We start from the raw sequence: 26,331 nt of genomic DNA on the forward strand, positions 1-26,331 counted from the left end.
TCTTCAGTGTCTCTTATCTAATCTCCGAGTTCCCGTCCCCAGAGGCAGCAAGTGCTACTGAGTGACTGGACGGCTCTCTGTCAGTCCCTTTTGAGGTTTCCTAATACACAGAGGACCAAGACCCAAAGCTCCAACAGGGCCTCCAAAGCCCTGTCCGGTTGTCTAGTCCCCACCTCGAACCACATTTTTCCTTGAGTTGTGCTCCAGCCACACTGGCCTTTCCTCCTTGGGACCTATGCCCATGGTGGCATCACCACCTGAGTGCTAACTCCTTCCTTTATCCAGCTAAGCAACTCAGGTCTTTGTTTACATATAACTTCCTCAGAGGGGCCTTCCTGACTTCCTTCTGTCAACTTCGTCCATCTATAACCTCTCCACAGCCCCATCATTTCCTGTGAAGCATTTTCTTAATTTGTGGTTATGTATTTATTTATGTGACTATGTGCTTAATGTCTGTCTCCAACTAGACTCTAAGCTCTCTGAGGGCAGGGACTCCAGCATCCCATACAGGTGGCATGGGATATCCTGCACATGGTGTTTGATTTACTGAGGGAATAAATGCTGTCTTGACTGAATATTTGGTATTGGGAGGCAATTGTGTCTTTGTGTATTTTCTGCTTTTTAACTTTAAGAAATTTGTAGAAAATCTCAAATGTACGTAAAAGTAGCACCAATGCATCGAACCCCTTTACGCATCACCTAGATTCACCAGCTGTCAAGGTTTTGCCATGTTTGCACAGTTTTACCCTTTTTTACTTTACTTTTTTCGTAGCCTTCTGAAGATGCAGAAACATTAATGATAGCTGTCATTTACTGAGTGTTTACTATGTGCTGGTAACTGTATTAGATGTTTCTAATGTGTAGTATTATTTAATCCTCTTAACAATCCTGCTAACTGAGCATTATTATCCCCATTTTAGAGATGAGGAAACTGAGACAGTTAAGATCACTTTGTGCAGTGTCCCCAACTCAATGGATGGAAAAGCTGGGGTTAGAATCCAGTCTCTGACTCCAAAGCCCAGATTCTCAACTAGTAAACTGCTTGCTGCAGGCTTCATCAAGTATATGTCTGTTCCACCTGCCTTCCTTCTTGATTCCTACAGACTTTTAAAATGTTTGAAGCATTTTTATTGTGCCTAAGCTGTAAGGGAATTATTCTCATGTCTGTGAAAGGAACACAGCAGTTGGCTTTATCGTATCCCTATAAAAACATCAACTCAGCCAATAAATATTTATTGAATCCTTTTTTATTTACCAAGCACTGTTTTGAGGGCTGGGAAAATAATAGTGAGAAAAAAAAATACTGTCCTTCCTTTGCTTTTGTGGAGCAGAGTCAAGTCCACGTCCTCCAACGTTAAGATGAAGCATCTTGATGCTAAGGGTTCGCAAGAGTTAATGGCACTGTTCAGTCTTTTCTGCGGGACCCTCATTTACTTTTTTCTTTTCCTCTGCTCATGACTACCCGAAGAAATACGGCTTTCATTTCTGATTGGGCAGAGGAAGGATAAGATACAGAATTCAAAATTATTCCAATGGCTAAATAGGGCTGCTGTGTACTGTTATGCAGTTAGTGTCCTGCACAAAGACACTTGGTTGAGGAGGCCAGTTGGAGCTGAATCCAGCCCGAGCCCCACTTGCCAAGATGAGACTCTGGCCTGAGGCTATACATCCCTAAAGAAGGGTGCCTTCTTCTTCTCCCATCCTTCCCACTGCAGACCCACAGAGGCATCACATAAGCCCAAGGTGGCCCTGTTGGTAGAGCTGAGAAAAGAATGGGAAGGGAGAGTTAAAACTGCTGTGCCAAATTGAAGTTTTAAGAGATTTCAGGAGATTTGTCCTGGGCATGTCTCCCATTGACTCACTTGATGGAATTTGAAACAACTTCAGGTTTTTGTTCTTGTTTTTATTTTTAAAAAATATTTATTTAGAGACAGAGAGTGAGAGAGAGAGCAAGCACACACTTGTGAGCCAAGGAGGGGCAGAGAGAGAGAGGGAAAGAATCCCAGGCAGGCTCTATGCTATCAGAACAGAGCCGGACTGGCTCAGGGCTCGAACCCACCAACTGTGAGATCATGACCTGAGCTGAAATCAAGAGTCATCACTTAACCGACTGAGCTACCCAGGTGCCCCTTTTTTTTTTTGTTTTTGAATAGACATTACTTCTTAGAGCAGTTTTAGGTTCACAGCAAAATTGAACTGAAGGTACAGAGACTTCCCATATATATACCTTCTGCCCCCACACATGCATGGTTTCCCTCAGTATCAACATCCCCCACCCGAGTGGTCCATTTGTTAGAATTGATGAACCTCCATTGACATACGATTATCACCCAAAGGCGTTGAAGTTTTGATGGCAGTAAGAATGCAAGTATTGATTCAATATAGGAAAAATGCATAGTGGTTAAAAGCATAAGATTTATAGGGTATATATTGTGATTTAAGAAACTTCCTGCCAGCGATGCCTGGCTGGCTCAGTCAGTAGAGCATGTGATTCTGGATCTCAGGGTCCTGAGTTTGAGCCTCATGTCAGAGGTAGAGATTACTTGCAAAAAAGAAAACAAGAAGCTTCCTGCCAGCATGTAACTGGAAATAATGGAAAGAATTGGTAATAGTTTCAATTATTGGTTCATTTCTTTTTCTTTTAATTTTTAATTTTAGAGCAAGAGACAGAGCGCTTGAGCAAAGGAGAGGGGCAGAAGGAGAGAGAGAGAATCTTAAGCAGGGTTCATGCTCAGCATGGAGATGGATGCAGGGCTCGATCTCACACCCTGGCATCATGACCTGGCCTGAAATCAAGACTCAACTGACTGAGCCACCCAGGAGCCCCTTGGTTCATTTCTTACACTTTCTTTCTTCCTTCCTTCCTTCCTTCCTTTCTTTCTTTTTAATTTTTTAAATGTTTATTCATTTTTCAGACAGAGAGAGACAGAGTGCAAGTGGGGGTGGGGCAGAGAGAGAGGGAGACATAGAATCTGAAGCAGGCTCCAGGCTCTGGGCTGTTAGCACAGAGCCCAATGTGAGGCTTGAACCCACAAACCATGAGATCATGACCTGAGCTGAAGTCAGATGCTTAACTGACTGAGCCACCCAGACTCCCCTCTTATATTTAATTTCTAAAGTTAAGTGGATAATCTCATCATAATGAGGAAGAAAATAATAATTACAAAACTGTCTATGAATTAACCCAGAGGTTTTCCATTTAAAAACTTGAGATTTAATTGATATGTATGTAACATTATATAAATTTAAGATATACATGTTGATCTGATATATTTATATATTGCAATATATTTGCCATTGTAGTGTTAGCTAAAACCTCTATGATATCATATAATTATTATTTTTTTTTGTGGTGAGAATAATTAAGATCCAATCTCTTAGGAGGGCACCTGGGTGACTCAGTCGGTTAAGCACCTGACTCTTGATTTCAGCTCAGGTCATGATCTCACGGTTCCTGGGATCAGGCCATGTGGGGCTCCGTGCTGACAATGGGAAGCCTGCTTGGGATTCTGTCTCTCTCTCTGCCCCTTCCTTGCTCACTTGCATACACACACATACACACACACACTCTCTCTCTCTCTCAAAATAAATAAATAAACAAAAAAATAAACAAACTTTTAAAAAAGATCTAGTCTCTTAGCAAGTGTGATACTTCTAATACAGTACTGTTCTCTATAATCACCATACTGTACATTAGATCTCCAGGACTAATTTACTACCTGCAGGTTTGTACCCTTAAACAACATCTTAACTATTTCCCCATCCCTCAGGCACTCGTCACAACCACTCTATACTCTGTTTTCATGAGCGTGGCTCGTTTAAATTCCACAGACATGTGATACCATACAGTATTTCTGACTTACCTCACAGTGTCCTCAAGGTGCAGCCATATTGTCACAAATGGCAGGAGTTCCTTCTTTCTCATGGCTGAATAATATTCCAGTGTGTATAGGCACCACATCTTCTTTATCCATTCATCTTCTGGCAGATACTTGGGCTATTTCCATACGTTGGCTATTGTGAATAGCACTGCGTGTAACTCTTCAATACCATTTTTGTTTCCTTTGGCTATACACCCAGAAGTGGAATTGCTAGATCACATAGTAGTTCTATTTTTAATTTTTTGAGGAACCTCCATCCTGTTTTCCACAGTGGCTGTTACCAAGTTACGTTCCCACAAACCATGCACAAGGCTTCCTTTTCTCCACATCCTCGCCAACACTTGTTATCTCTTGTCTCCTTGATGATAACCTTTCTAACAGGCGTGACGTGATCTCTCATGCTGGTTTTGATTTACATTTCCCTGAATATTAGTGATGGTGAGCATTTTTCAAGCAGTTATTGGGCATTTGGATGTCTTCTTTGGGAAAAAAGCTTATTTAGTTCCCCTGCTTATTTTTAAATTGATTGTCTCTTTGTTATTGAGTTGTAGGAGTTCTTTATATATTTTGGATATTAGCCCCTTACCTGTTTTTTTCTATTGTGTATGATAGTATTAACAACTTTAGTGGACACAGATATGTGCAGGGCCCTGTACTGAGAATTTTATACACGTTGCTTTTGTTTAATTCTCTTCATAGTCTCCTAAGGTGGGTGCTATTATCTCAGTTTTATACATAGGGACACTGATATTTGAGTTAGTTACTCAAGGTCATGTAACAAAGAAGTGGGTAAAAATGGGGCTTAAACCCTGGTCTATTTGACTCCAAAACTACACATATAACCACCATTGTATGCTTTTCTGTTTTAGGAGAAGAGATCTATTCAGTCAGCTTTGTGGTCTTTGTCCTGACCAGAGCACCCACCACACAAATTTCAGACTTCTGTAAAATATTTCCAGTCTCTTCCAATTTAGAATCTTTCTTAGCTTTCCTTCCTTGAATACCCACTGCCCTCCTCGTGTATGACTGATTCCCAGGAATCCTTCTTGGCTAGTGCAGCCAACTGACCACTCTTTTTTAGTGCAACTACGACTCACACTTACGTCACAAACCCCAAACCAACACCTTTTATCTCTGCCAACCTCAGCCAGAACTCTGACCTAAGAATATACAAAATCTCATAGGATTTTTCTCTTTGACAGTCTCCTCACAGATATCCATAAGGGAGGACTGTAATTTAAAAGGACTAAGACAAGAAAGTTGTGTGTAATTCAATTTGGAAGGGATCAAAGAGACTTTGGTTTAACAGAATGAAGAGGGAAGTTGGGGCAGGAGGTAATGTCACTGGGAGATGGTTTTCATGGTCCTAAGATCACAAGTATGATCGGGAGTTGACTGTAATTATTTTTTGCTTTGGGTTTGTGGGAGATCTATTCGATAGTTGGCTTGCAATTCTTGAGCGGCATGGTATTTTATTTCACCTTTTACTCTAAGGAGCCTACAGCTTTTATAAGAAACTCACCAGTAATAATAACTTCACTTGTTCTGCTCTTATCCCTTCGTGTTTGGGGCGCTTCATAGACCTTTCATCTAATCCTCACAGCCATCCTGTCAATTCCTGCACTTTATAGATGACCAGATGGAGGCCCAGGAAGAGTACATAACTTGCTAGAGGAAACAGAACTAGTAAGTGACAGAGCCTGGATTCAAAACTAGGCAGCCTGCCTCCAGGCTGGGCTCTTCACCTCTATTCCAGGTACCCTCGAATTCTTGCGGTAGGGCAGAGGGACTGAGGAGGCCTATGCAACCCATTTTGCATATAGAGTTTGTTAGGTGGCAGATGCCTGGAATGCTTCTTGCTGACTTTTTATTTTCCAGGACAAGAGATTTTCCCCAAATACTCTTGGCCTCTGCCCCATTTTCACTGCTCCCCTGGGGAGATGGAGTGAGTTACTTGAATGGGAGAGGAAAGGAGCCTGCGAGGGCATATCTTCTTTCTCTCATTCTTTCTTTGGGTTGCAGTCTGCCTGTAGAGACTATACACTTTGATCTACTCCTCCAGGAGCAGGTCTTCACTCTGGGGTGAGGGTGGGGAGGCCCATGGTGGTCCAGTGCTCCTGAGTAGGTAAGGCAGCCTAACAGGTTCGGTGCAAGGGGGCCTCTTGCTTCACATAAATCCAGTTTCCATATCGGCTTCATAGAGGGGATACTTTGAACCTTATCTGATTGTCCTTTGTCTTATTTCTCAGTTGACCTACAATTCAGATGAAGAGAGGTATTATGTGTCCTTACCATACCCTCCCCCAAGAACTATTGAGGGAAACAAATAAAGAAATATAGGTAAATAATAATAGATCACGTGAATTAAAGACTCTTGATCTAGCATCCAATGAATCCATCCCCTTCCAAGGTAATCAGTTCATCAATTAAGCTGAAGAAGGGAACATGGCAGATACTTTGCTTTACATGATCTCATTTAGCTCATCCAACAATCATGTGAGGTGAGGCTTATTATCTCTGTGTTATTTATAAGAAATCTGTAGCTTATTCAGTCAGAAAATATTGGATATGGCCCACCAAGCCAGACTTTGTTCTAGGAGGCTCAGAGAGGTCATGAGAATCACTCACTGTTGTATAGCTGGTCAGTGAGAGAGCTAAGATTTGAACCTAAGTCTGACCAATGACACAGGTTAGGCATTCCTTGGAGAGAGGGGAGGGTGGGAACAAATAAAAAAGTGATAACATGTATTGAGCCCTGATTTTATACCAGTGTGTAGCTTCATACGATTCAGTGCTTGTGGGGCATTATCTTATGAAATACTTGCATCATCCTTATGAATTAGGTATGGTTTTCCTCATTAAACACACAAAGAGCCTGAGGCTTAATGATGTTAAAAGTTTACCAAAGGCTACACAGTAAATGGCAGAGCTCCAGTTGTAATCCAGGTTCTTCTCATTCCAAACCTTGAGTTTGTTTTTCTGGAGCTCTCAAAAGTAGTTGGGAGACATAGCCTCTGATATAACATCAGAGCATCTTGAAACCACTAATTAACAAGTGTAGATCAACGTAACGGGTGTGCATGGAGGTGCTGAAGGGTAGGGAGGGAAGACAGAGGAAATGGTGTGGGAGAGAAGGAAGGGGGGAGAGAAGTGTGGTCAGCATTGGGTAGGTTCACCCAAGCTTGCTGAATATGCTTGATGACGATGAAGAAAAATAGCCTGGCAACTTTGAGAATGAGGGAGAAGTTTTGAATGGCATGCCTTTGAAAGTGGTAAATTATTTGTAAGAAAGAAATAACACAGTAGCAACAACAAAACCCCATTGTCTTTGAAAGTGAGAAGTTGTCCTGACATGAAGATTACCTCTCTCTAGGTCTTAAGGATTTTGTTTGGGTGAGACTCTGAAGACCCTAGATTTAGCCGTGGCTTTCTGTTGACTAAATGGTGATGATAGGGAGTCATTTAATTTTTCTGGACCCTCATATTCTTTTATTTAATGTTTATTTATTTTTGAGAGAGAGAGAGAGAGCTAGTGAGGGAGTTGCAGAGAGAGAGGGAGACAGAGGATCCGAAGTGGGCTCTGTGCAGAAAGCACAGAGCCTGATGCACGGCTTGAACCAACGATCTTCGACAGCATGAGCTGAAGTAGGGTGAGGCACCCAGCTGCCCCTGGACTTTAGTATTCTTATATTTGTTTTATTTTATTTTATTTTATTTATTTTATTTTATCTTATTTTATTTTATCTTATTTTTAATGTTTATTTATTTTTGAGAGAGAGCATGAGCAGGGGAAGGGCAGAGAGAGAGGGGGACAGAGGATCCAAAGCAGGCTATGTGCTGACAGCAGTGAGCCCCATATGGGGCTTGAACTCATGAACCATGAGATCATGACCTGAGCCAAAGTTGGACACTCAACTGACTGAACCATCCAGGAGCCCCTATTTGGTTATTTAATTTAATTTAATTTATTTTTGATTATTTAAAAAAACCTTATTTATCTATTTATTTTGAGAGAGAGAGCATGTGCATGTACACATGCAAGTAAGGACGGGATGGAGAGAGAAGGAGAAAGAATCCCAAGCAGGCTCCATGCTGTCACTTCGGGCCCAACTCAGGGCTTGATCTCCTAACCAGTGAGATCATGACCTGAGCCACAGTTGAGTCTGACACTCGACTGACTGAGCCACCCAGGTGTCCCAATATTCTTATCTTTAAAGTGGGAAATTAGAAATATCTGCCCTCCAAAATTCCATCTAGCAATAATATTTTTTTTCTTGCCCAACAGGGCAAGGAAGAATACCAGCCTTTCCCAGAATTTCTGGCACGTAGGTGATGGTCAATAAATGTTTGTTGAATTGAACTAATTAAAGGCAGTGATACTAACTGAAAAAGAGATTCCTTCACATAGTAAGCATATCCTGTTTGTTATATTCTTGTTGCTTATGTTCCATACTTCATCTGTCCTTGCATCTGAGTTACCAAACATCATTTCCCTGTTGAGGAAACCTCTCCCCACAGATCACTCTGCTTTTCTCATTCTAAACTTTGTCTAGAATGGGCTCAATAACTCTATCAATCCCTTGCATTCTTTCTTTTTAAAATTTATTTATTTATTTTGAGAGAGACTGTGCACATGCAAGTGGGGGAGGGGCAAAGAGAGAGGGAGAGAGAGAATCCCAAGCAGGCTCCACACTGTCAGCACAGAGCCTGATGCAGAGCTCAGTCTCATGAACCATGAGACCATGACCTGAGCCAAGATCAAGAGTTGGATGCTTCGCCAACTGAGCCGCCCAGGTGCCCCTGTAAATCCCTTGCATTCTTTATTCTTCTTACTTAGCCTTCTGATTTCTTAGGTCTTAACTACAGCTGAATTGGCTACATGCTTATTCTACATTTTTCATTTAATGGATGTGTGGAGAGTCTCATTTGCTCCCTCAGAACCTAAATATACGCATGAAAGGTGTGAATGAAACTGCATAATGGCAGCAGGCTTTAATTGCAGGCTTAAGTTTTGATAGTGACTTAACTTCTTCAAAGTTAATTTTTTAATTAAGAACATACAAGGGCAATTCTCTTTCTCCCTCTCCCACTTGTGCATGCTGTGTCTCTCTCAAAAAAAGAATATACAGTGGTAAGAATAGCATTTTAAGGAGGAAAGATTATTCCAGGTGTTTGGTTAAGCAGATAGATTTAGTATTACATAGATAAAACAACTACGTATTTGATAGAATTTTTCATTTTTCATCCATACAAGCTTAGCAGCATATATGCAGAGCCTGAATTTCTTTTCTCAAAATTTCAACTTGAAAAAGATCACTTTCGTCTAGGCTTCTGAGATTGAGTCCAAGCCTTGGAATCCAGTTAGTCTGATTGTTTGTGGCAGAGTGTGACAGACACTCTTGGGTGGCCTTCCTATCTCCAGTATCTCCTTATTCCTCATTATTATACTTACAGTTGTGTGTCAGACAGTATGTCTGTTTAAGAACATATACCTTCCCCAACTCATTTGTAGGTAGAGTGGCCACAACCCCAGTCTGGGGTTGAGATATAGGTAAAAGTTTCCTGTGTGGGGCTTCCAGGAAAGCCATTTTTTGTTTTCTTGATAAAGAGAGATGAGTCCAGTTGACACACACATTTTGCCCTTTATCTTTCCCCTTTTTCTGCCTGGAGTATGAATAGCATATTGGAGGGGCAACAGCCTAGCTTTTAATGCTGAGGAAGAAAGTTGGGCTCTAAGAGTGGCAGAGAAAGAAGTTAGAAGAGCCTGTGATTTTGCTGACTTCTTTTTATTTTTATTTTTTATTTTTGAGAGAGAAAGAGAGAGAGAGAGAAAGAGCAAGCGGGAGATGGGCAGAGAGACAGGGAGACACAGAATCCAAAGGTGGTTCCAGGCTCTGAGCTGTCGGGCTCAAACCCACCAACCGTGAGATCATGACCTAGCCAAAGTTGGATGCTTAACCGACTGAGCTACTCAGGCACCCTTGCTGACGACTTTTGCCAGTTGTTTTAGCCCTACTTCAAACCTTCTATTAGGAGAGAAAAATGAAAACTCTGTTTGTTTAACTGCGGTCAGTTATTTTCAGCCATGTAAAATGCTAATTGATACAAATATAAAATAGAGAAAAATATGAAAATTTAGGTTTCAAGAAAACTTAATGTATATTCAAGATATTGGCAATGAAATACATATGTCCATAGATATATTTTGATGAACTTTGGTCTATCTAGATTTTGTCAGTGATTACTTGAATTTTTTACTTCCTTCCTTCATGTCTTCCTTTAATGTTTTTAAAGCAAATTTGGTTGAGTAGCTCCTATACTCTTTATGTACTGGAGATAAAATGTAAAAGAATAAAACAAGTATGATTTCTGCCCTCAAATAATAAAAAAAATATGTAATTATAAGCAATATAAATACAATAAAGGAAATACAGGGAACAATGAGAACATGTAAATGAGGGACCAGATCTGGCTGGGGAGGTTTCTCTGAGGAGCTGAGGTCTGAGCTAAGATTAGAAGGATGAACAGGAGGGGCACCTGGGTGGCTCAGGTGGTTGAACGTCTGACTCGATTTCGTCTCAGGTCTTGATCTCATGGTTGTAAAGGCTGTAGAGAGCGGAGCACTTTTGAGGAACTGAAAGTAGTCCCCTGTGACTGAAATACTGAACACAAAATTAGGCTGGAGAGGTAAATGGGCCAGATGATGGAGGGTCCAGTGGTTAGTTTATATTAAGGATTTGGATGTTTGTCTTAAGAACAATGGAAAGTCATTGAAGGCTTTAAACCTTTAGCAATGACCTGGACAGATTTGAGTTTTAAAACCCAAATACCATTCTATTCATATGACCTAGAATGGATTGGAGTTGTGAGGCTAGAGTTGATGTGGGGAGGCTGGTTAGGATACTAGATAGAAGATGGTGGACAAGGTGAGGACTGATGATAGCTTGGATTCAGGGGGTGTCAGTGGAGATGGAGGAAAGTTTGGGATTTGAAAACTATTTAGAAGGTAAGATCAATAAGACCTAGTGATGGATTAGACACAGAGGTTGACAGTTGGGAGAGTTCAAAGAGGACCCCTAGATTCTGGCTTGCAGAATTGGATGGCTGGTTGGGTGTTGGATGGCATTTACTGAGAAAGGAAACATGGAGGAGTCCTGAGTTGGGTGGGGGCACTATGAGTTTCCACTGATCATGATGACTGTGAAGAGCCTTGAGACACCCATGAGAGTATGTTACGTAGCAGGTATAAGTAGAGGTCTGTAACACAGACAAGAGGTCAGGGCTGGAGATATCTAGTATATAGATGATGGATGAAGTTATATGTCATGGATCATTTAAGGAGAGAGGAGAGGGTAAAAAGAGGAAGCTTAGGACCAAGTTGATACAAAGATGAAGCTTATAAGAAGCTTGGTAGAGGTGATGAGCTACACACATATGTGTGTAATATATATGTGTGTGATTATAGTGTAGACAGAAAAGGACTTATATCCTACCAATTCCATTAATGATGCATCCAGAAGAGGGAAATACTCTATGAGCTAAAGGGATCAGAGACTATTTCATGGAGAAGCATTTAAGAACATCTTTGTTGGATAGCTAGCATACAGTGAGGTGGATGAGGGGTCGAATGGGCTTCCAGGTTGAGAGAATGACTTGACAAAAGGTTTGAAGCCTGAAAATGAAGACACATTGGGAGAACTTCAGGATTTTCAGTTTATCTAAAGATGGGGTATAAATAGGGGAATCATGAAAAGGTGAGCTGGAGCCAGACTGAGGAGAGCCGTAAATGCCAGGCTGAGATACTTTACCTGTAGGAGTGGGAACCTAGCTAAGATTTGTGTGTGTGTAGAGGAGAAGGCTACGTAATGAAGCAGCGGTTGAAGAAGAATCTTCTGGTTTCCCATGTGAGGTGCACTGGAGAGTATTGATACTAGAGGCAGGAAGACCTAGTAGGAGGCTGGGGTGATGTAGACCAGTTTTCTCGGTGAGGCTCTTGGCCTCTGCTCTCCATTTACCATGGTTTGCATGGGGGTTGGTTTGCCATTGCACTTTCTCTGACCTGAATCCACTAGATCTAACAGCCCTAGAGCCCACCATCATTTGCCACCATCTCTACAATGATCATGTCATGAAGACACGCTGTCCCTTTGGGTGACAAAGCAGACTCCAAATTGATATCCCGGTCACACTAATATAACAATATAACAAATCTCCTTTTCACATTCCATGTTGATGGAACATTATAACATTCGTACAGGTTTGCTGGCATGATTTGACTCACGTCGCTTCTACATTTGTGCAATAATAGGTTATTACCAGCTCCCAGAATGAGGGAAGGGACCATGTTTGTCTTGTCTACCACTTTTTCTATTGCTAGGTAACAAATTACCCCAGAACTTCCTGGCTTACAGCAACAATAGGTATTTATTATCTTACAGATTCTGTGATCAGGAATTTGGGAGCAGCTTGACTAGGTGGCTGTGGCTTGGGATCTCTTATGAAGTTGCAGTCAAAATGTTTCTGCGGTTGCAGTCATCTAAAGGCTTTACTGAAACTGGAGGATCCCCTTCCAGGTTGGTTCCCTTACATGGCTGATGGTGGAAGGCTTCAGTTCCTCACCACATGGACCTTTCCATAGGGCCGCTCCAGTGTCCTCATGTCTTGGTAGCTGGTTTTCCCAAGAATGAGTGATCCAAGAGAGATCAAGGAGGAAGCCACATTGCTTTTTATGACCTAGTCTCAGAAGTCATAGTGTAACATTTTGTTTGTTAAAATCAAGTCACTAAATTTGTCCCACATTCAAGGGAAGAGGCCCACATTCATAGCTTTATCATTTGAGGAGATAATTGTAAAACAATTTGTAGATATAATTTGCAATCACTACAACCACTATTAACTTCAGCACCTAGTACAGTGTCTGGGGGGGGGTGCTTAGTAAAGATTTGTGAAAAGAATGATTATTCTCTCTTCCAAACTTGAATTTACTAGTCCTGAGAAATAGTGCCACTAAGGCAAGCACCCACACTATGGAATGGCCATTTGAGGCTTCACTCAAGTTAAATGTAGTCTGCGGTGTCCCGCCAACAAGTGGTTGGGCCATTTTGAGAAGTTGCCTGGCCATTCACACAACATATGAGCTGCTGGGATTCTCTGTCTTTCTCTGTCTCTGTCTCCTCATTTCTGTGTCCATCTCCAATATCTCTATCTCCCCTTTTCCCTTCCCCAGCCTCCTACTTCTCCATCTCTCATCTCCACCTCCATCTCTCGTCTCTCATCTCCACCTCCATCTCTCATCTCCATCTCCGTCTCTCATCTCTCATCTCCATCTCTCATCTCCATCTCTCATCTCCACCTCCAACTCTCATCTCCACCTCCAACTCTCATCTCCATCTCCAGCTCTCATCTCCATCTCCAGCTCTCATCTCCATCTCTGCCTCTCATCTTGGTCTCCATCTCTCATCTCTCCTTTCACATTCATCTTCATCACCATCCTTCTTCTTCATCCCTAGCTCTCCTCTCTCCTCTCCATCACCATCTTTCATCTTCAACCCATCTCTAATCTCTGTTTCATCTTCATCTCTTATTTCCATTTTCATCATAGAAGATAGATACTCTAACTTAATCCTCTCCCACTGAATCCTGGAGAGATGGATCCAGTTACCCAGCGGATATATTTGGAGATTCACAAGGCTGTCTAAATTTATAAGTCCCAAAGTGAATTTATCTTTTCCTCAAAGCTGCACATTCTCCTAAACGTCTTGACTCAGAGATGGGCTCCTTCATCCACCTGGCTCCTCCCGCCACTTTGGATATTATCCTGAAGGCTTGCTCCAGTTTACTAGCTCCTACCCACTATCAGTCACCAGCTCTACTTTTTCTCTAGCTATCACGTGGTTCTCTCCTCTTTTTTTTTCTGCCATCACTAGCTTTGTATAGTTTGCATCTCTTTTAGCTTGAGTTACTATGACTAATAATGACAACAAGCCTTTACTGAGTGTCTATCATGTGCCCTGCCCTTACATAAGATATCTTCTAGTCCTAGTCCTCTTCAATCTGTCCTGATTCCAGAAAGACCTCTATAAACACAAATGTAGTAAGTATAAATGTTTAGTCTCCCCAGTTCAGCTGATGAAGAAAAAATATAACTTTTTTCTATAATTCAATTTAATGATTATTTTAGACTTCCATTTTGTTGGCAGAAAATATAATCTCAAATAATTCTGAGTAAATAACGAATTCCTGCACTGTGCTTTTACATTTAATATTTCTTAATATTATAATTCTTAATACTACTACTAATAATATCGAGACCATCATCATTTTTTACTGGCAATAGAGTATTCCAGTTATGAATATACCAAAACATTTAGCCAGTTTCCTATTTATGGACCTTTAGATCATTTGCAGTCTTTTGCTATCACAAGATTTGCATCAATGTATCAGTATAACCGAGGGTAAAATTCCTGAAATGGAAAAAAGGGTACGTACACTGTAAATTTTGATAGCTATTGCTGAGTTGCCCTTTAAAGAGCTTGTACCAATTTATACTCCCACAAATAGCATATGAAAATGCTGTTTCCCTTCATCAACATCAACAGTAGGTATTATGAAACTTTTAAATACTTACCTTACTTTGTCTTAATTATATTTCTTTAATTATAAGTGAGGGTGAGTATTTTTTCATTATATACTTTAAGAATTGTTTTCATATTTTTAAAGTTCATTTATTTATTTTGAGAGGGAGTGCCCGCGTGCGTGTGAGCTGGGGAGCAGCAGAGAGAGAGAGAGAGAGAGAAGGAGAGAAAGAGAATCCCAAGCACGCTCTGTGCTGTCAGCACGGAGGGATGTGGGATTTGAACTCATGAACCGAGAGATCATGATGTCAGCTGAAATCAAGAGTTGGACGTTTAACTGACTGAGCCACCCAGGCGCCTGAGATTTTAGATTTTTCTAATAGGTATGTTAAAAAGGTGAAAAGAAACAGATGAATTTAAGTGAATTGTGTGTGTATATGTATATATATATGTGTGTATATATATATATATATGTGTATATATATATGTATGTGTATATGTGTGTATATATATACACACATATCACACATATACACATACATATATATATACACATATACACACACAATTATACATATATGTATATATGTACATATATTTTATTAAGTTTATTTATTTTGAGAGCAAGAGAGAATGAAAGTGGGAAAGGGCAGAGAGAGAGAGAGAGAGAGAGAGAGGGAGAGAGAGAATCCCAGCAGGCTCTGCACCACCAGCACAGAGCCCGACGTGGGGCTCGAACACACAAACTGTGAGATCATAACCTGAGTCAAAGTCAGATGCTTAACCCACTGAGTTACCCAGGGGCCCCTAAGTGAATAAAATATTTTTAACCCAACATATTCAAAATAGTGTCATTTTAATATATAATTGATGTAAAATTATTAATGAGACATTTTACATTCTCTTTTTGCCCTAAATCTTCTAAATCTAGTGTGTATTTTACTCTTATAAAACATCTCAATTTAACCAGCCACATTTCAAGCACTCAGTAGCCACATGTGGCTGGAGGCTACTGTGTTAGCACAGAGAAGTAGCTGTAAAGAAACTTCTCAGTGCATAGAAGCTACAGCTAACACCTAAATAACTTAAACTTGAGCATGACAACCTGCCTAGTTTTTTGAGGCCAAGTTCAGTGCCGTTTAGAGAGGAGGTACTCAAAGTTTATTTTTCTAATTGAGTTATTTTTATTTTTTCAATTGAATGTTCATACTTGTTTTATGTAGATATGGTCAAAATACCTCATTGTAGCAATGAATCATTTTGTTCGTCATGAAACAAAACACAATTCATACATTTTACTTTGTTTCTCAGAAATGAGAGATGTTTTAAGAATGTGTTTTCATAAGATTTGCCAAAAGTTTTCATCACACAATAGCTTTTTTTTTCCCTCTTCCTTTTGGACAATTATTGAATTGATGAAGCTTTTAAGATAGGTAGGAACAGATGTGTTGACTCAATTTGGGAGGCAAAAACATTTTTACTTGAAGAGAAACCCTCAGGGAAATGGCAGTCTCTTAGGGGTGTTTAAAATCCAGTTTTAGGAAGTCCTGAGTCTTGAGCAGATGTTGTGATGGAGTTAAGAGCCAACAGAGCTTGACCCCACTCTCACAGTCCTCTAAATACTACAATGCAGTACTAGGACCAGACTCCCTAACTGGACATTTATTAAGGGGACTGACATTTTAACTAGTGCCCTGAAGTTGCCCTTCCAATTGGTCCTTTTAGGGAAATGTTAATCCCCTTTACTTCTCTTTAATTTTAGTGCTCCAGAATCTGCTTAGGGAAGGAAAGAGAAATGCTCTGCAAAGTTATGCAGGTGCTTTACAATACGGTGTGAGAAAGAAATTATTTTCATTAAAATATTAATGTTCAATTCAAACATGGGGGCCCTAACACAATTGAAATGGACTTGGAGAATAGCAGCTGGAGAAGCTCTGTATGCCACCTCATTCAATTGAATCCAATCCATTCTTCTTTCAGATTTGGAAAACAGACTTAGAGAGGCAGAGACACCTGCTTAAATCACATAGCTATCTGTTCAGAGGTCTGGATTTCAAGTTTTCTGGTTCTCTGTAGTATGAATTATAGCATTAAATAACATTTACTGAGTACTTACTAAGTGCTAGCCTCTGGGCTAAGTGATTTCCGTAGATGTCAATGATTTACAAAATCTTTGCAATATAAGGCATTTCAAATTTATTTATTTTTCTTTTTAAGAAAAATATTTGTTTATTTGAGAGAGAGAGAGAGCAAGGGAGGAGCAGAGAGAGAGGGAGACAGAGGATTCAAAGTGGGCTCCGCACTGATAGCAGAGAGCCATATGCGGGGCTGGAACTCACAAACTGTGAGATCATGACCTGAACTGAAGTCTGGTCCTTAACAGGCTGAGCCACCCAGGCAACCCTGAAATATTTCAAAAAAAAAAAAAAAAAAAAGCATAACTCTTCTCTAACAATTTTTTTCCTGAAACTTCATTTGTTTTCTTAAACAGAAGTTGCTGACGCATAGGTATCCAGAATCTTAATCTGCAAAGGATGCTTAGGTATACTCCACTGGGCTGTGTTTTGATGGCTAAATAAACAATAACTTATTCACAACTCAAGCCCAATCTATTTCTATTAAGGTTGCAGAGTGGTATGGAAAGCACAGCTTTTGCCTTTTTTCCTTCCTTAGTTTTGTTCACTAATGACTTCTTCCTTCTTTTCCTTCCTTTTTACCTTCTCTCCCTCCCTCCTTCTCTCTCCTCCAACCCCAGTCTTCTTCTGTCCGTCCTTCCTTCCTTCCTTCCTTCCTTCCTTCCTTCCTTCCTTCTTTCCATTCTATTATAGGAAGTGAGGTGCTAAGGACATTTTCTGTCAAGATTCTAAACTTTTTTTATTTGTCTTGCCAACATATAGAATGTTGGACATGTAAGTGTCTTAGGCATCATCTGAAGAGAAGTAGAGGCCCAGAGAGGTAGAGGATTTTCTCTGAGGTCAACTAAATGAAACTGTACTGAGGTCAAAATGCTACTACATAGCAGGAATCCACTCAGCCCCAAGTCGAAAGTCATCAGAATAGCAAAGGCAATGTCTGGTTGGCCCTGAAGTGTCAATCTTTTTTTTTAAGAACTTGATTCAATCTCAAACCAGCAAATTCCCTAGCTTCAGGGCCAGGATCCCTTGTCACGAGCCTCAGAATCAAAAGCAAATCTCTAATCATACTCAGTGCTTCAAAACCCATCAGTTGAGGGCCAGGTAGCCAGTGGGGTTTACGCAGAGTAGGTTCTCAGAAACATGGGTCAGGGCTTGGAAATAGACACAAGAGGAAAAAATGACTTTTATTAACCTGTGCCTGAAAGATTTAAAGCATCACTTGATTGTGGAATAAAACCAACACATTAAGAAGCCCTAATGAAAGAAAACTTGAAGCTGGTTTTACATGTTGGAAGCCCAGTTTTTCAGATCCATTGTGATATTCTCAGCAGCAGGACATTCACTTTCTCATCCCAATGACTGCAGCAAAGGCATCTCCAAAGTCTATTTCTGGGCCTTAGTTTCTTTTGTAAAACAAGAGGATTTGTCCATATGGCGAGTGTATCTATATGTACAACCATGTGACTCTATAATCATATCAAAATAATAAAATGACATGGTTCGTTAAATTTTTTTATCATTCTGATTTTTCCCCCCTCCCAGTTTGTGGCTTGGCTGAACTGGCTGAACTGAGGGGAATACCTTTAATGCTCCAGATTACTTGTAGAGATTTTTATCTCACAATATTCCCCAAAGAATGTTAGGGCTGCTTCATTTCTCTGAGAGCCTTGCCTAGTAAACAATGTACAAACAAAACACTATTAGAGGTTCAGCAGTGTTTTCTGGAATAATCCCCAGTATGCTCACGATAAAGCCAAACTTCTTTACATGGCCTGCAAGGCCCTTGCCTGATCTGGCTCCTCTGTGCTTTCCAGGATTATATCAGACTCTCTCTCTCTCCTTATTTAATTTATTCTGGACACATGGCCTTCCTTTAGCTTCTGAAGGCACCATGCTGTTTGCCAACTCAAGGCCTTGATATGGCCTGTTTTCTCTGCCGAAACTGTCTTCCCTCCCTCTTGGTCTGCTTGAATGATTCAGGCCTAAATATCACATCATCAGGGAAGTGATCACCTCATCCAAAACCGAAATCAGGCCACCCTGTCCTTTCTCGTCAAAGCACTCAATAAAATTTGTGATTTACACATATTTCTATGTTTACTTTACTATTCATCTTCCTAACTAGTCTTTGAGGGAAGGGGCTGTTTCTTTCTGTGTTTGCTATTGTATTTCCTAGCACATAGTAGGTGCTCTTTGGGGAATATTGTGAGATAAAAATCTCTACAATATTTGCTATATTAGTAAAGGAGTAAATGTATTCACAGAAAATTCCCAGCACAGTCAGCCCTTATTGGTTGTTTAGATAGGACATGATTCTTGAGAACCCTTAGTGAAACCATGACTGACCTTGTTTTGGCATTGTGGAAATAGTTATTGGTCCTTCCATAATCTGACAACTCTTCCAATGTGTGTTTATTCAGACTGATTCAACCTCTTTAATGACTCAGTGGGAACACCATTAAGCCAGTTAATGCAAACTCAATTCCCTCAATTCGAGTTCTTGGTCAACTGCAGGGATGTTCTGGCCAAGAAGATACCTGAGATTTCGAGTTTGAACTAGAGTACTCTTAAGAGAAAAAAATCAAGTGAATCTCCAGTGATTGACACTGTCTATGAATAAAAGTGAGAATTAAGTCATATGTGGAAATACTACATAGTCACCTGACTGCAGTCCGTTTTATTTAGCTGTTGCTGGAGCCCCATGGAGAAGGGTTTATTTATTAAGAATGGAATAGTTCTTTTAAAATTCTGTAGCAATCATGTCTCTCTCTCTCTCTCTCTCTCTCTTTTTTTCTCCAGTCCATGGAAAGTGTTATCTCAGGCGGCTTTGTGCAGGAAGTTGGGTTTATCACTTCCTCACAGTTGCACTTTGTCTAGGACTTAACTACATGCTATCAGATTACATCAAAATGTAGGCCTTTGTGTGTTTAACTCATCAAAGGAGTGGACCCTCAGGACTTGATATCACTTCACTGCATATGCAGCCATGTAGCAAAACAAAGCCTATCTAAACAGGACACAACTATTTCTGTTGCGAGGCGACTCTGCTAGCTCGAGCTTGCAGAAATGGTCGGGTTTCAGGTGTCTGTAGTGTTTCACTTCTTGTTTTTATATTTATCTCTTTTTAGAATTGCAGTCATTTGCCTGGCTGTGTGCAAGGAAGGAAACCCAAAATACTACCTACAAGGGAGGAGACAAGATTGCTCCAATCCCCAGTGTCAGTTGGAGGCAGCACTAACCTTTACCTCATCATCTTGATTTTCACTTGAAAGCTGAAGTGGCTGCGGTCAGAGTCTGGGCTCCAGGGATGGCCACACAGGGGGTTTGAATCCTGGCTCCTCTGTTTCCTGCTTGTGCGTCCTGGGGCAAGTTATTTCACCTCTTTGGGCTTCCGTTTCTCTGTCTGAAAAATGGAAAAGTTACAGCACCTGCCTAATAGCCTTATGATATGGAATAAATGATAGGGATGAAATGGTGTGTGAAAAGTGCATATGGAATGTGCTCACCACAGGAGGCATATCGGTCTTGTGAAGCCGGAGGGGTCCTGCACGCCACACCCTGCAGAGTGAGTGGCAAGGCCGGCACAGTCCCTGGCCGGCTCAAGTTTCTCAGGCTGCACTTCCACCTTTGGGGCCTCGTTGCTAGTTTCTTCTCTGCGGAGTTCCCTCTTCTCTGCGGTGGGCTGGCTGCCAGATGCCGCCTCTATTGGCAGCCACAGGAAGCCGATGCAACTGTGAAGTAATACTTCTGCCCCGGGGCTGGCCCCGCCCTGTTGACCAAGGGTTTTAGATCTGCTCAGCCAACTCCTTTTAATATCTTGCCTAAAAAGGACTTCTCACCCTGCTCTGCTGCACTGGGCGATGGCTGCCTGCCCTAGAGGGCTCAGACGAACAGCTTTCGGGGGATAGAAATGGGGAAGGGAACTTCTTCCTCCCAGATGAATGTTTTGGGAGTTGGGGGTACCATCTTGCAGCAACTGTCTGCTATGGTGATCATTTACCAAAATCATATGTCAAAGGAAGAGGGATAGGCTTGATTTTATAAAATCCTTCCAAGCCAGTGGAGTATAATGAGGTGCTCTGAAAAAAAAAAAAATTATTTGCATCATGGCAGTATGCAAATTTTCACAGACCTATGACTGGAAAGAAATTAAATTACACCTAAAAAACTTTATAATTTAAGAAGGTAAATGTTTTTTCTTTTCCTTTTTGAAAGTCTGAAACCATTCTAAATAGGAAATTGAAACAAGCATAATGCTTTATTGCTTCTTTATACTCTGGTTATTCACTGATGGCTCCCTACCTTGATGGTTTCCTCCCTTCCGGCTTCTGAGGTGGCAGATGCCCTGTGAGCCACACTCCACCTCAGCTGTTCAGATCACTTCAGAGCCACAAACACCTTCCATTCAGTGCCAGCTGGCTTTGGCTTGGTGTCAGAGGTTCTCATCCAGTGGATTTTGCCTCTCTGCCTGGCCCCATGGGGTGAGCTCTTTGGCTATCTCTTTAGCTTTTGTCCTTGGATGCTGTCTCTTGGAGCTCCCGTTCGTGACCGGAGGGCCAGTCTCATGTCACCTTCAAGCTCTGCACAAGAGACAGATTCCCAGGCTGGAATCTAGCATCTTGGGCTCTGGGAAGACTTGAGACATTTGCCTACAACTCACTTGGAACAGTAGTGAATGCTAGTGGAAAGCCAGGTCTTTCTTTTGGTTGATCATATTAAAATACATTTTTTTTCTAATTGCAAAAGCAATACATGCATACACACGTGCGTGCACACACCCCCCCCCCCACACACACAAGCTCCTAAACACAGAAATATGTCAAATTTAAAATTGAAGGGCTTCATATTAACCTTCTAGTGATAATTCTTTGTTATATACTGTCTCAGATTTATTTCAGTGCATATAAAAACATTTTTTACCTCACACAAAAAAAATGAGAATGGGATGCATACCTACTCTTCTGTAATTTGTGTGTTTTCCTTAACAGTATATCTTGAATAGATTGAAATGCCAGCATAGACAGATTTACTCCATTATTTTGTATGACTGTGGCTATTCCACAGTAGAGTGGACTATATTTACTCGATTCCTCATGGACCTTGCACTATTTAAGATTTTTTTCTTTGGCTTAACAAGCAGTGCAATACTGAACATCCTTGTACAAACATCTTTGTGTGCATGTGTGAGTATTTCTGTAGAATTGTTGGGTTGAAGGGGATGCACATTTCACAGTTTAATAAACTATGTTAAATTGTGTATCAGTGGACCAGTTTGTGATCTGCTAAGAAATCTGAGAAGGCCTGTTTCCTCAAATACTTACCAACTCTAGTATTACTAAATTTTGTAAGTCTACTGGGCAAAAAACTTGTTCATTGGTGTTGCTTTTATTATTAGCAATGTTGAACATCTTTTAGAATGTTTTTTTGACTATCCATATTTCCTCTTATGAGAGTTTTCTGTTTGTATCCTTTATCCAATTTTCTGTTGAGTTGTCTTTTTCTTTTTTTAATGTTTGTTTATTTTTGAGACGGAGACAGAGCGCGAGTCGGGGAGGGGCAGAGAGAGAGGGAGACACAGAATCTGAAACAGGCTCCAGGCTCTGAGCTGTCAGCACAGAGCCCGATGGTGGGGCTCGAACCCACGAACCGTGAGATCATGACCTGAGCGGAAGTCAGATGCTCAACCGACTGAGCCACCCAGGTGCCCCGATGAGTTGTCTTTTTCTTATTGATCTGTGCAGCAGTTAGGATGTTTTCAGAATGCTTACTTGTATTTATTGTTTATTATTCTAGAATATGATATCTAAAGATAAGGTATTCCCGAGTTGGGCAGTGGCTTAGCAGTCTTGGGCGCAGATACTTCTGCTGCTATGTTTTACTCAGCTTGTGCTTTTGTGGTTTCGAAATGGCTGCCATAGTTCCGGTCATCACATTGTAGACAGCTATCTCCACAGGTCCAAAAAAGGCTCACCTATCCCCAATTCTCAAGCTTCATTTTTGATCATTAAGGAAAACTTCCAACTAGCTTGCCTGCAGATATCTGCCCCTACCCAGGTCCCACTGGCCGGGATTGAGTCACATGCCCCTTTTCAGGCTAAGATACGCATGCATCTGCCATTAAAAAGAATATATTTATTTATTTTGAGAGAGAGAGAAAGTGTGTGCATGCAAGTGGAGGAAGGGCAGAGAGGGGAACAGAGAATCCCAAGCAGGTTCTGCACCAGCAGCGCAGAGCCCAATGGGCTCGAATTCACCACCTGTGAGATCATGACCTGACTGGAAGTCAGACGCTTAATGACTGAGCCCCCCAGTGCCCCAACATCTGCCATTTTTAATGAGATTAGTCTCCATGCCATCTCCTGAATTAGTTGAATCAGGCAGATGCAATTTGATTATAGTGCAACAATTTGAATGTAGGCACAAATTCTGAATACCTAAATACCTGAATGCTCAATACCTGAAATACAAGATTATCTTTGGCTTTGAATGGTGAATCTTTAAAGGATCAGTGTATGACTTGAGCATGGGCAGACCAGCTCCTTAATATCTGGCCACTCTCAGTAAGTCATAATATCCTGCTTAAACCCCCAAAGCAGAATAGCGCATGGCTTTCTCCTCTGGGCAGCAAGAGGTGGTTGGACTTTACCTGGTCTGTGAAGCCACTGTTAGGCCAGTTGCGATCTTCTGGCAGAATTTCTGGACCTCTCCAGAGGGGATGAGGGGCCCACAGGTGGCTATAACAATACCTACCCTTTTAAATGGGTGCTGAGTTCTGACTGAAGGGATGGGAAGCTACAACCTCCTTCACTACTTTTGGAGTAGGGACCTCCCTCTTCTCCCTACTGGGCAGAGAGACAATGGGAAGTAGTAGTTATAGCTTATTTTTGCTTTACTTATTTCTTGTAAGTCAGTGGTCTCAGAGGAAAGAGAAATCTGATCTTAATTACATCTTTGTGAGATGAAAATTACCTTCTTTTAAAAATAAATCTTTGGGGCACCTGAGTGGCTCAGTTGGTTAAGCATCTGACTCTTGATTTCGGTTCAGGCCATGATCATACAGTTTGTGGGTTCGAGCCCTACATTGGGCTGCGTGCTGACAGCAGAACCTGCTTGGGATTCTGTCTCTCCTTCTTTCTCTGCCCCTTCCCTCCTTGTGTTCTCCTCCTCTCTCTCAAAGTAAACAAATAAACTTAAAAAAATGCTTATTCAGTTTTTAGAGAGAGAGAGAGAGCATGCGTGTGCACATGAGCAGGGGAGAGGCAAAGGGACAGGGTGACAGAGGATCTGAAGTGGGCTCTATGCTGACAGCAGCGAGCCTGATGCAGGGTTCAAACTCATGAACCAGGAGATCATGACCTGAGCCTAAGTCGGACCTCAACTGACTGAGCCACTCAGGTGCCCCAAGAAAATTATATTTTAATCGGACTAAGATACGTCCTCAGGTTCACCTTTTCTACTCCCAGAGTCTCAGTGGTATGTTCTGGATACCAAAACTCTTGATTTTTATTAAACTGAGGTTATGGACATGGAAGGCTGAGTTCCAGAATCACTTAGCTCATCTTTATCCTTCTGCCTTGATCTGTTCTAATTTCTCAACTTGACAACCCCAGAATGAAAATTCAAACAAAAGTCAGTCCCCTCTTCTTCCCTCTTAATCCTGTTCCCTACATCACAATAGTTACTGTGATAGCTGAGTGCTTATTAGGCTAAAAGTATTCACTTTCACTTTTAACCTTAGAGAATCCTACACAGCTGTTATTTAAATGTATCCCCATTTTATGTTTTTGCATGCTGTTGTACATAGACCTAAAAAAATTTCATTTCCAGTTTTTTGTTGCTTGTATATAAAAATATAATTGGGGGTGCCTGGGTGGCTTAGTTGATTGAGCGTCGACTCTTGATTTCAGCTCAAGTCATGATCCCAGGGCCACTGGATCAAGCCCCATGTTGGGCTCTGTGCTGAGTGTGAAACCTGCTTAAGATTCTCTCTCTCCCTCTCTCTTTGCCCTCCCCTGCACTCTCTCTCTTTCTCAAATTAAAAAACAAAACAAAAAAAATGTTTAGAAACATAATTGATTTTTGTATGTTGACTTTGTGTCCTGTGACCTTGCTATTAGTTTTACTAGATTTTTTTGTAGATTCCTCAGTCTTCTCTACATATGTGATCATGTTGTTTGTGGATACAGATAATTTTACTTCTTCCTTTCCAATATGGATGGAAAGGCTCCAGGCGTAGCCCTAAAGGCAGCCAGCTTGATGAACAGTCCTTTGGTTTAGATTTCAGACCTGGTAGTTCGTTGATTGGGCTGCCTCAAGAAATGAAATCACATGTAGTGGTCTTTTCTGACTCTGGTTTTATGCATGCTATTTGTTCTTTCTCTTTCCTTTATTTGAGGACTTCCTTCCTTACTTGATAAGTTTAATTTGAAAACTGGTTCACTCAGAGAAAGTACCTTATTTCTGAAGTATTTTTCCTCTGGCTGGTGGTCAAATCTGCCATTCTTGGAGGGTTGACCACCTTCTCTTTTCCATTTCCTTCTTTGGTTCCATAATGAAATAATCATTCCCTGCAGACTCATCAGCCAGTTTGTCCACTGGCTGTTCCCTGATTTTTGCTAAATGACTTTTACCAGCAAGTGGTCTGGTGTCCTTTGCAAATCAAAGTCTGGGACATGCTTTGCCCCTTGTTCCGCAGATTTTAAATGCCCTTTATCAAGCAGCTTCTCATGCTGGGAAAACCACAGTTGGTCTCTACTTCTCCCTCACTTCTTTAAAATTACTTGATAGTAATTTTACCTAACTCTTTGATTCTTTATCTTAGTTATTTGTACATTTGTTTACTTTAAATATTTTTCCTCCAAATATTACATATTCTTTCAACTGATTCTGATTATTTTTATTTACCCCTCCTTTATCTATTTTGGAAGCTACTTCTTTTTCTCTTTAGCTCTTTCTTTGTTAAAAGGAAAGGACAAAATAATATCCAATCAATAATATTCAATCCAGTGATTTTTAGACTTTCCTTCATGGAAATGTAGTTACAAGAATCTTTAAACTTACTGAAGCTTTTTTTTTTTTTTTAGCTGATTATGGTAAAAGAAAAGTTTATCATAATTATACAGAAGGTGTCCCAGAGGATCAGCATGAATATTGGCCTACAGAGGATCCACTCTCAAGCATCGGGATAATCCTGGATTTTTACTGATCATTTCCTTTTCATTTTTCTTTGTCTTTTCTTTCCTGTTTGCTTTTGCATTTCCTTGCCTTTGGCACCAGCTCATTTTCCTTGAGTCCTTTTTCTTTTTGGAAAACAGCATGAGTAAGTGGAAGGAACATGGACTTTGGAGTATTAATAGGCCTGAGTTTCAACACCACTTTGCCTGTTACTAGTTGTGTATCCTTGGGAAAGTTACTTACCCTTTTGGAATTTCAGTTTTCTTCTAAGGACTGCCTGTGAAACTATGAATAAAATTCATAAGGCATTTAGCACAGTGCCTGGCCCATGGAAGATACTCAATACATGTTATCTATGACCATTACCTTTTACTCGTCTGACTTTCTTGCTCCTTTCTGTAATCATTTGACATTCATTATTGGACTTAGATGAATCTATACATTTGTGATCTTTGAAAGTAGTGGTTTACCTCTTCTTTCCTCTTTTTTTTTTTAATGTTTATTTATTTATTTCGAGAGAGAGAGTGAGCAGGGGAGAGGAAGAGAGAATCCCAAGCAGACTCCATG

The 26,331-nt window shown here is 40.8% G+C and overlaps 1 protein-coding gene and 1 long non-coding RNA gene across 2 annotated transcripts in view; one reads left to right on the forward strand and one right to left on the reverse strand.

Moving 5' to 3' along the window:
- The first annotated feature begins 12,319 nt into the window (after window positions 1-12,319).
- Window positions 12,320-26,331, forward strand: part of EXOC6 (exocyst complex component 6) — a 299,891-nt gene continuing 285,879 nt past the window's right edge. Inside the window, exon 1 of the mRNA XM_042960757.1 lies at window positions 12,320-12,454. Coding sequence (XP_042816691.1) covers window positions 12,396-12,454 — 59 coding nt within the window. The 5' untranslated portion in view covers window positions 12,320-12,395. The remainder of the gene's footprint in view (window positions 12,455-26,331) is intronic.
- Window positions 18,703-21,844, reverse strand: LOC122231911. Its single transcript, XR_006209205.1, has 2 exons — window positions 20,097-21,844; window positions 18,703-19,993 (listed from the first exon to the last, which is right to left on the reverse strand). It is a non-coding gene; the product is annotated as an uncharacterized LOC122231911 (long non-coding RNA).

Source organism: Panthera tigris, chromosome D2, assembly GCF_018350195.1.
Source record: "Panthera tigris isolate Pti1 chromosome D2, P.tigris_Pti1_mat1.1, whole genome shotgun sequence".
Classification (NCBI taxonomy): domain Eukaryota; kingdom Metazoa; phylum Chordata; class Mammalia; order Carnivora; family Felidae; genus Panthera; species Panthera tigris.